The sequence below is a fragment of the Notolepis coatsorum genome (assembly GCF_963971535.1).
Source record: "Notolepis coatsorum genome assembly, chromosome: 5".
Classification (NCBI taxonomy): Eukaryota; Metazoa; Chordata; class Actinopteri; order Aulopiformes; family Paralepididae; genus Notolepis; species Notolepis coatsorum.
In genome coordinates, this window is record NC_140169.1 from 126,675,723 (window position 1) to 126,686,983 (window position 11,261).

At 41.7% G+C, this 11,261-nt stretch overlaps 1 protein-coding gene across 1 annotated transcript; it reads left to right on the top strand.

Annotated features, from left to right (window-relative positions):
* The first annotated feature begins 230 nt into the window (after positions 1-230).
* On the top strand, positions 231-10,609 carry akirin2 (akirin 2). The gene is made up of 5 exons (XM_084315419.1): positions 231-784; positions 967-1,110; positions 3,774-3,923; positions 4,022-4,093; positions 9,839-10,609. Exons 1-5 carry the CDS (start codon positions 601-603, stop codon positions 9,847-9,849), a joined length of 561 nt encoding a protein of 186 aa, XP_084171545.1. The 5' UTR covers positions 231-600; the 3' UTR covers positions 9,850-10,609.
* The last annotated feature ends 652 nt before the right edge of the window (positions 10,610-11,261 follow it).

The window sequence follows — 11,261 nt, forward strand, 5'->3', positions numbered from 1 at the left end:
TGTCCCCTTTATCTGTGGTGTATTATTGCCTTTTCAAACACAACAAATGAGACGTTTTTTCCATCGGTTTTATGGGAAATGTAGTACCAACCCAAACAAAACACAGGGGGAAGATGGTAAAGAAGACTACAAATACCAGATGAAAATCCCCTTCTTGCGCATGCCCATTATTGATGAAGCGAAGAGGAGAAAAAAAAACGTTTTTAAAAAGGTAACACAGGCAGAGTAAATTGCTAACGTTAGCTAGCTGAACTCCGAAGCAGACGGAACGATAACTACAGGGTATGAATATGAAATCTGCCATCATCTGATGTTATATGACATTTAACCTGAATTGATGTATTCAGGTCATGACAAGTTGCATTTAGCAGTTAAAGCAGTACACGTTTTGGGTAGCCGAAGACACCGGCAAGCGAGAAAAACAGCTTTGTTTGATACCAGAATCTGCCCAGCGCTTAGCTAACGTTAGCTACTAGTAGGAAGAAAAAAACGGAACAGGGCCCGGTGTTCCTTGACAGTCCGACCGACGGATACGAGGGGATTTATAGTTTTTTCCTCAGATAAACTGCTAATTATCCAGTCGACTCACTCGTCAACGGAATGGCTTGCGGGGCTACTTTGAAAAGGAATAGGGACTTTGATCCACTGATGAGCCCAGCGGCTTCCCCCAAAAAGAGGAGATGCGCCCCACTAATGTCTCCAGCTGCTTCCACTTCCTCACCACAAAAATATCTGCGTATGGAGCCCTCGCCGTTTGGAGAAGTGTCGTCTAGACTAACAACAGGTAGGCAATATTTCATGTAGCTGCCTGTTGAATGTCATAAATCCCATGATGTAACATACCTGACTTCAGTGTTACTGGCTACACCGGGCAGGTTAGCCCAGTGACATCATTCTTATGGACAACATGCCATCGATTATCAACCAACAGCAAATGTTTTCTTTGTCAAATTGATTCCGTTTCAGAGCAAATTCTACACAACATAAAACAGGAGTACAAGAGGCTGCAGAAACGAAGGCACCTGGACAGTAGTTTCCAGCAGACAGAAGGCTGTTGTCCTTTGCTGGACCCCCAGTCCCACAACTCGATCCAAAGCGGGTCTTTGCCAGGTAACAATAACTGGATGGATGCCGGGTCAAATAAGTGACTTGGTGAAATGCAGCTTAACAACCTTACTGGCTTTTAGGTAGCAATCTATTCCACATCAACAGTTATAACAACTACTAAACTAGCCACACAATGTTCAAGTTCAAGTTTCTTTATTAGTTGACATGCAAAGATACAGAATACCTTCACATGGAATGCTTTTTTCTGTTATGCTCCTATGTGGATCATAGGACGCTTGGATCATACACATACAGCTCATTACAGTAATATTCCACAATTATTACATTTTAGATAGTAATAATGGTACAGAGCCTTGAGACAAACATATGCATATTCACCACCGCAAACAGACTTGAGACTTGATAGTGTTTTGATATTTGGATGGACACTATCAAAGGCTCACATACTGATGTGGCTCACCTACCCATTCCTCGTCTTGTTGCTGGCGACACCCATGGTTCCTATGTGAACGCCCTAAACTTGCTATCAAGCTCACTACTTGATCTATGGTTGCTGCTGGCAGTGTTACATTTGCTCAATGCTAGGCAAAAGTTAATACCAGCTACCTGGTGACGTCACACCCACCCCACATACAGGCACGTACAGGAGACCTGAAGTGTCGTATCAGAAAAGTTTTGTAGATGGCAGAATACCACAGATTATGTACAAACCTATCTAATTTGACACTTCAGTTCTGCCATATGGGGTCGGATGGCACCAGCTGGCTTTTATCAGCGTAGCATTGTGCAGCAAAAGTTGATATAGTAGGAAAAACAAAACCTTTAATTGCAAACTTTAAACGAAACTTTAACGGCAGACAAAGGAGCCCGACAGCAAGTTAGAGCAACTGTGCTGACAGACTCCACTACCGTCGAGACAAGAAATGCTTGCCATATCAGTTTGTGGGACGTTTGATGGTGTCCATCCAAATGTATCACTATCAAAAGTCACTTTTGGGGCTAGTTGATAAGGTGATATCACAAACTAGGCCTGCGCAATATAGGGGGAAAGAAATACATTACGATATCATATCACCCCCCGAAGCACCATAATGTCAACCGGATCTATGCAGCTTTTAACTTCTAATAGCTCTATTTGGGAAGAATGAGTCACTCTAGAAATGCTTAGGGTGATTCTGGAGGGAAACGAGGCCGTTGTTTAATACTCACCATGACACCATTGTATTCAGATAACTCATCTATCAATCCAGGCTGAAGTCCATGATCCAACATGATATTAATACAATTAATAATAAAAGAGATTACAGGCTGTTTAGTGTTTATCACTGTTTTCCAGTTTAAAGCACAACATTAACCCTCTAAGACCCATCTTTGAGACAGGGTTTTTTTAGGAGGAGAGATAGCAGGTCTCAGGTCAGCACTGTGTCAAGTTTTTCCTATATAAATCTGTAATAAACACTGTTTTGGTTCATATCCTATTCAAATGTTGAAAGTTTAGAGTGTATAAGGGCTTAGAACATTATGATGGAAGTGTATGATAGCCATTCCCATGCTCAATTATGTCTCATAAGTTGTTGCAGCAATTGATACCATTTGTTACACAGATTTGGTGCAAAATCTAAAAAAAATGTACCTCAAGAATTGAGAAACATCCCTCAAATACCACATTAAGTTGGTACCTCTGGATACCTATGCTAAGTTCGCTTGTCTAGTTTTATGGGATACCACTAGCTCTTCACCTTCACACTAGTCTCCTGGTGGCGCTCCTGTGGGTCTGAGAAGGTTCCACTTAGAATTAATGTCCCCAACATCCTACAAAAACAAAAACCATTGCGTCCTTCACAATGTCACTATTGCATCTGCGCACATTGAGATGTCAACTAGCATGTAATAACAACCAGGCCAATGATCTGTGGCATTCTGCTAATTGGTTGTTTTTGGAGACACAAACGTATTGCTGGAGAATAGCTGCGATTGATGTTCTGTTGTGAAGTCTACATTTAAATGTACATTTAGTCATTTAGCTGATGCTTTATCTAAAGGGACTTTACACTTACAAGTCAGCACGAGGTTGTACCCCCCTGGCATCTAAGGATAAGTGGTTCGTCTAGCAGCGTCGAACTCTGAGTGCATTGTACTATAGACATATTAGCATTGTAGGTAGTAGTATAGGGATAGTAGTAGTACATAGTAGATTCAATTCAAACCTTTATTTATTCTCAAAGGACAATTGAGGTCACCCTCATTTCAATGTTGTCGACACTTAGACATTTCAAGGCATATATTTCTTTACAATATAATAACTAATATAGCACCTTTCACACATGGACCCCAGCCCAAAGTATAGATGGTAGTATAGACATAGTAGCAAATGACATAAAAGATTTTTTTTCTTTTTTTTTCTAGCATTACAACTGAGTTGGTTAGCTAGCTTGACGTAGGCTAAAGCTCCTTTTTAGGTTTAAGCCAGCATGGTCCAGTGTTTTGCTTCACAGAAAATGAAAATGATTGAAATGCTCCCAACATTGTGTTGTGATTGCCTGGATAAGACGTAACATTACAACTTAGCTGGTTAGGTAGTGTCAGCTCACTTGATTTGAAGCCCCATAATGTGGACGGATGGACTGACGGACGGGGTTGATTCTGATTGGCTGGGGGGTTCTGAACTTGTATCTTGTGGTGCCTAACCTGACTTCTCCATACAGGAACATCATCCGGTGCCTTATCTCCAACCAGGAAAGAGCAGCCATTGTTTTCCCTCAGACAAGTCGGCTTGATTTGCGAACGACTATTGAAAGAGCGTGAGGACAAAATCCGTGAAGAATACGACGAGATACTAACAACCAAACTTGCAGGTATGATTTTTGAAATTCTTTTTGTTTTGTGTCCCTTATTATCATACTGTGTGTGTGTAATGTATGAGTGTGTAAATAAGCGTTTCATCTTCCTACAGAACAATATGATGCTTTCGTCAAGTTCACCCATGATCAGCTAATGAGAAGATTTGGAGAGCAGCCTGCCAGCTGTGAGTATAATTAGTATCTTGTTGTTCACATAGTCCTCTGGGAACTCTGAAGGTCTGAGCTAGCAAACTGTATTTTTTCATTAATATTTTTATTAGGGGTTTAGTTAGGCACAGAAACATTCAGTTCATCTGTGAGCAATATCTCTAGCTCAGTGGTTCTCAAACTGTGGTACGTGTACCACTTAGGGGTGCACCGATATATCGGTCGGGTATCGGTATCGGCCGATAAGTGCCTTGTTGACTGCTATCGGCCTATCGGCCGATAAGCTCAAATGTGCCGATAGCAGTCGCCGATAACTAACCATCCATTTGTGTAGCGTCAAGACAAAAAAAAAAATTCACTCGCGACCTACCTGCACAACGCCCGCCGTCCGCCCCACACACACACAAGCTACTGCATCAAAGTTACTATTTATGATTAACAAGGCATTCGTTTTGTGGCATTAACGTTATATAGTTAGTGTTACACGGACAATAACATCAGCATATTATTATTACCCATAGCAGCAAGGCATTACTCCGAGTCCGTTCATAGCCGGGAGGCAGACGACTAACGTTACTGGTGAAAATGTGATTTACGTTGGAATACTCCTTTGCCAACTTGCTGTACTTTGCTTGCAGGTCTGCAGCCATTATTACTGGATTAAGAATAGCCCCAACTTTAGCCAACGTAACGTTATGGCTAAACCTTTAACATTAGTTAACCCTAGCTTTCGGTTAGCTGTTCAATGCTAATGTAATAACACAACCAAGCGAATCCATCAGAGCTCCCCATCAACACCGCTCTGTCGGGAGGATGGCATTTAAGAAAGTATCTGCTGTTAAAATGACACAAACATTCGTTTTGTGGCATTAACGTTATTATAGTTAGTTACACGTTCAATTACATCAGCATAGTATTTACCCGAAGATAGCAAGCAAGTGCTCGGTTACATTCCGTTGCTCATTCCGTACCCAACTACACATTCTGCAATCTGTTAATAAAGTTTTCAACCAGACAAATGTATAGAAAGGCTTTGTTTTATTATAACATTTGTTGCAGTAAAATCATTGTGTCTCGTTTGGCCATCCTGTGGAGCGCGCTGGTCGGCGGGCACTGCCGGCAGCTAACTTATTAGCTTGTTGTGGTTCTGAGTTTGACTCGCATTCTCGCAAGCAGATCATCAATGGCGGCATGCCCCGAAGTAGAAAAATGAATATTCGCTTGGTGGTAAGCAGGAGGTGGGTGCTAGCGGTGTGGCGTAATTGGCCGAATCGACTGTCAATCAAAATGGTTCCATTGCATTGGTTGAAAGCTCTGGTTGAGAGAATAGTATCCCGCTGCAGGCCGCCAGAATGGTTCCATTGCATTGGTTGAAAGCTCTGGTTGAGAAAATAGTATCCCTCTGCAGGCCGCCAGACGATACTGGGAGAGGGATCAGTGATACCATAAACATATTTCTTGATGTTTCCTTTTTTAAGTAAGTAAAGAGGCCTACAAATACAAACACACATACAAATATACAGTAGTTTCATTAAAAAAATTTAAAAAAAATTTAAAAAAAAATTAAAAAAAAAATTAAAAAAAATTAAAAATGCTTATTTTTTGCCACAATTATCGGTATCGGTATCGGTATCGGCCGATTGTGTTAGTTGAACAATCGGTATCGGTATCGGTGGCCAATTTTCATATCGGTGCACCCCTAGTACCACTAGTGGTACTTGGTGGTACTGCTGGTGGTACTTGAAAACATTTCCAAAAAAGCTAAAAAAAAAAATTTTTGCAGTCAGGTCACTGAACTTAGAAGCAGGCCAGGCCAGTGTTTCTGGTTGCGGCGGCGCGATAGTTAGATAATCTAAGTGGGGAACAACCAGGAGATCACTGTGACAGAGAGTAATGCAGTCTAAACAGTCATAAATCTTTAATTCAACTTCAGCCCTGATCATAACCATTTATTTTTAGATTTCTTGTAATGTCAGATAAAAAATGAAATACTCCCACTTTTCTGAAAAGAGTTGGTGTTAAATCTGACATTACAAAAAATCCATCAAAATATGTGTTGCTGCTAATCATTGACACATGCCTAGCCTGTAATAACCCCCCCCAGACAAATGTACTTTGCATTTGATATATTGAAAATATTTAACTTTTTGTGTTTTTTTTAACAATAATTTATGATGCCATCACACAAACTGGCATTTAAAGGGTAAACATTCAAAAATGTATTGAATATGTGTTTTCTTCTTTTTTACAATAAATTGTGATGCCCATCACAAACACTGGCATTGTGTGTGTGTGTGTGTGTGTGTGTGTGTGTGTGTGTGTGTGTGTGTGTGTGTGTGTGTGTGTGTGTGTGTGTGTGTGTGTGTGTGTGTGTGTGTGTGTGTGTGTGTGTGTGTGTGTGTGTGTGTGTGTGTGTGTGTGTGTGTGTGTGTGAGAGAATGACGGACAATTGCTTGCTGTGTGAGAGTGAGAGAGAGAGAGAATTAAGTACATTTGCTGAAATACAGTTGTTCTTAATTTTCTCACTTGCTATGTGAGAATGTTAGTTATTATGTTCTCAATGCCCCTTGCATTGTATGAGTTGTGTGGAAGCGTAGTTCTAGTGCTATCTCATTGTGGCTGTGTCTGACAAAAGTTAACAATAAATAATGTTATCAGGAATACATTTGCCTCCTGCCTGAACTGTGCATAGCTGAATAGACTGTATTTTAACGCCGGTCATATGGTGGTACTTGGAGAGCCAGCTACGTTCTCAGGTGGTACTTGGTGTAAAAAGTTTGAGAACCACTGCTCTAGCTTATTCGGGTGCATATCGAATGACGTATTCTCGTATCAATTAGGGATCATTTGTCCCGCCAACTTCTTTAAAAGTTTAAACTTTTTTTAACATATAAAACAGACATCGGAATAATAATGGTAAATTAAATAAAATACAGAAAAATAAAGAGAAAAGGAAGCAGAGAGAGAGGGGGTGGGGGGGGGGGGGGGGGGGCTCGGTCTTTTGGTGAGTAGGGATTAGATGGAGTTAAAGCATGTCAGGAGTGGGTCCCATTTTTTTTGGGAATGTACTTAGATTACCTCTGGTGGAATATCTGATTCTTTCTAATTTTAAAAAGGACATCACTTCTCTCAGCCATTGGGTGCTAGAGGGTGTTTTAGTAGACTTCCATTGGAGAAGGAGATGGTGTCTCACTATCAAGGAGTTAAAAGCCAAAACCCATAATTGTTTCCAGTCTTCTGGAATACCAAAGATGGCAGTATGTGGATAAATATTTACAGAGTGTGAATATTTTGGACATTGTGTCAAAGTAATTTTTCCAGAGGTTAGTCAAGAGCGGACATGTGTAAAACATGTGGGTTAAGTTACAGGGTGAGGTATTACATTTGTCACACCTATCCGTCACGGTAGGATATATTTGTGACAGTTAAGCTTTAGAGTAATGCATTCTAAATGGTACTTTTGAATTGAATAAGAGTGAGTCATGCACAGGTTGAGCTTGAGTGAACAATGTCTAAGGCAGCATCCCACCAGCTTTCATCGAATGTCAGCCCGAGTTCGGCCTCCCAGGCCTCCTTAATTCTATGTTTGGGGGTGTCATCCATAGATAGAAGACCATCATATCCTAGATGTAGATATTTGTGATTTTTGGAATGGGTCATGCTGGATGAGCCTCTCCCATGTCTGCGTCGGAGGCAGTTGGGGAAAGCCCGGGAATAGTGATTGAACAGTGTCTGACTTGGAAATACCGGAAGAGATGGGAGGCGGGGAGACCAAACCTAGTCGACAGATCGGTAAAGCTACAGAAGATATAATTTTTATATAGAGTTAAAGGATTTTTCAGACCTTTGTCGTGCCAGATTGAAAAACCTGAATCCGAGATTGACTGTTTGAATAGGTGGTTCTTCAATAACGGAGGCTTAAATTTAAAGTGACTTCTGAATTGGTACCAGATTTTGAGAGTGGAGAGAACCACTGGGTTCTGTGTAAATCTAGAGGGGTTGGTTGGAATAGTGGAGGTAAGTAGAGCTGGCAGTGAAGATGAAATACATGATTTTGATTCAAACTCACACCAAAGTGGATTTGCTGATGCATACCAGTAGGAGATTTTATGAATATGTGCAGCCCAATAGTACCATTGGAAATTTGGCAACGATAACCCTCCACTGAACTTGCACCTCTGAAGTACAGTACGGATCCTGGGTACGATAACCCTCCACTGAACTTGCACCTCTGAAGTACAGATTTACAGATCCTGGCTGCCTGAATTCTTTTACGGATTTCCAGTTTCGCGTTCTGCGCTCTGATTGGCCACTGACGTTTCTGGTCGCACCAATCGTGTGACGGCAAGTTCTGCCACCGGTTAAGCTTAGGCACTCTTTCGAAGTTGGTTAAGGTTAGAGTTTGTCTTAGAGCAGGGCGATAGAACACCAGCACTGATTCCAAACTCTAACCTTAACCAACTTCGAAAGAGTCACCTAAGCTTAATCAGTGATAAACTAGGCGTTAGGTAGTTTGCTGCTGTTCGAGGCGGAAATGGGCGCGTCATGCGATTGGGCGCACATGTCACATGACCAGAAACGTCAGTGGCCAATCAGATCGCGCCAGAAACGTCAGTGGCCAATCAGATCGTAGAATGTGAACGCGGAACTGGAAATCCGTTAGTAAAAGAATAGACGCATCCTGGCTACTTTACCACGCCAAAGGAAGCTAGAGATTGTTTGATAAATATTTTTGAAGAATTTCTTGGGCAGAAAAACGGGGAGACATTGAAATAGGAATAGCAAACTTCCTTTTTCCGTTTTTTCATCCGACCCGCTAGCGTTCACATATCAAGGTCAGGAGAAACATTGAAACAATAACAAAGTAATTAATTAGAAAACATCGAATCTATGGCTTTTAGACCACTGCTGTTTAACAAGTTGATGATATATATATATATTTTTTACTGCACCCTACCCAAAGTAATGTGATTCTTTCCACTTTTGGTTTCGATTGTAGCTTCACAACTCTGCAAGTCGCTGTATCAAAATATTTTATTGACATTCCGCCGTTGTTTAGCCAACTTGGTAGGCCGCTCACCTGCTACTTTGCGGACAGAAAACGAATCTGGCCGATATACCCGACGCTACGTGAACACGGCGATAGCGTTCGATCGCAAACCTCTCGGGTGCTTTCACACCGGCAGGGCTCCGGTTCAAGCTCCGGCTCCGTTCTGGAGCCTCTGAACCTTGGCGCTTTCTGGCGAACCAGCCCACTTTTACACCTATTTAAGCAGAACCAACGTTCCACCATTCTCCGTCATCAACGGGGGCGTTACTCAGGCGGAAGTAAACACAACAGTGGCAAAATGTGCCGTGTGCAAAAGGTTCGGCATTGCATCTGCACCATGCTGATCCACTCAACAGGTAGCACTGAAACGATTTGCGACTGATTTGCGACTGTATTGTCATTATACAGCACAAGTACAATACACCATCCAACCAGAGTGGATAAATAAATGCTCCAGAAATAAATAAAGAATGAAAAAGTATCGGTATAAATGAGATGTCATGTGTGGAATAACTATCTCCCCCACAGCCTACTGTCCTCCCAATACTAGTTTCTGTCTACGTCTCCTCTCCGTTAACCTCTGATGTGGTGTTTCCTCTCCTCTCCATTAACCTCTGATGTGTTGTTCCCTCTCCTCTCCGTTAACCCCTGATGTGGTGTTCCCTCTCCTCTCCGTTAACCCCTGATGTGGTGTTCCCTCTCCTCTCCACAGATGTTTCCTGAGTGTGACCGACCACATGTTATTTTTGGAAATCCTACTTTTGCTGCAAACTCCTCTCTTCAGAGACTCTAGTGGATCTAGTTGGACATCGTCCCTCCTGTGCCATATCTCCTGTGTGGGCAGGCTGCCTCCACCGTCTCGTCCGCGGGACCTCCTCTATTTGCTCTAGTGTGTTAAGGAGGGCTCCCTGCTGGCAACACATCTGATGGACCTCTTGACCGTCACTCTACCGGTGGCCTCTTCATTTAATCTCTGTATTGATATTTATTTGGCCTCATTCGGACTCTTCTCACAAAGCAGAACCGCCCTCCGTATTTCTTTTTCTTTTTAACATTTCTTTGGGTGAAAATTGACTGTTGCAGAGCTGCTTGTATAGCGTGTTCATTTTTGAAGAAGGGAATCTAGTCGCTCAATGTTGGACAAACCAAAGCAGCCTTTGGACTGGACTCCAGGAACGGGCATCTGTGTTTTATTTTTTTCTCAGAAAATGTCTTGACTGGAATGGTAAATTGACCCATCTCAAGCTCCGCCCTGTTTTTTTGTATCCTCTGATCACAATTGTCGCTGCCCTCAAAGCAACAGTTGTGATTGGAGGGTTGAGTAAAGGGGGCGAGGCTTGATGGGTCAATTACATTTGTACACACTGTATTTTTTATTTGATTAGATTATTTCTTTAGTTATTTTTCCCCCCCCTGAATTTCTTTAATTTGCTATAGAGTGTCACCAAAGCTCAAATAATAATAAAGCATCTAAAAAAATAGTCTGGTTACACTTTTGTCGATGTCAACATCCTTTTTCACCGTCTGAATTGAGCAATGGTTCAGTGAATATGAACCCCCTTTAAGAAGATGAAACATCAGACAGCTGACTATTATATATATATATATACATACTTCTAGGGTTCCCACTGGTCATGGAACTTCTTGCATATCATGGAACGGAGGTGTATTTGACATGGGGAAAGTTGGGGGATTTTGTCAATTCTCTGGGGGAAGTCATTGAATATTGGGGGATTTTACAAGGAGATAATTTCATATGAATCTTTCAGAATGTATTTTACAACTCGTTTTAATACATTCATTGCATTGGATGGGCGACTCATTTTTATACACGGGTTTGGCTAATTTCCCACAGCAAGGTCAACTAGTGGAAACCAGACTATCCCTGTAGAACCTTTTCTGACGTTTTTACTACATTTCTGACGTCTGAGATGGAGGAGTTATGGTACATGACATCAGGGACAGGGTGGGGACCTGGCTGGAAGATATTTCGGTAGATAATTTGGTGTAGTGTTCAATGAAAGCACAGCTATGGTCATTCTCAAGACTCCTGAAGCACTGACGAGATACCCCCACAATATAACCATTGACGTGTACAAAAACATTCCTTACAAAGGTGAAACACATGCTATTCA

Coding starts and splice junctions, on each gene's coding strand:
- akirin2 (XM_084315419.1), top strand. CDS start 601: ATGGCTTGCGGGGCTACTTTGAAAAGGAATAGGGACTTTGATCCACTG. Junction 1,111..3,773: donor CCAAAGCGGGTCTTTGCCAG/GTAACAATAACT, acceptor TTCTCCATACAG/GAACATCATCCGGTGCCTTA. Junction 3,924..4,021: donor ACTAACAACCAAACTTGCAG/GTATGATTTTTG, acceptor ATCTTCCTACAG/AACAATATGATGCTTTCGTC.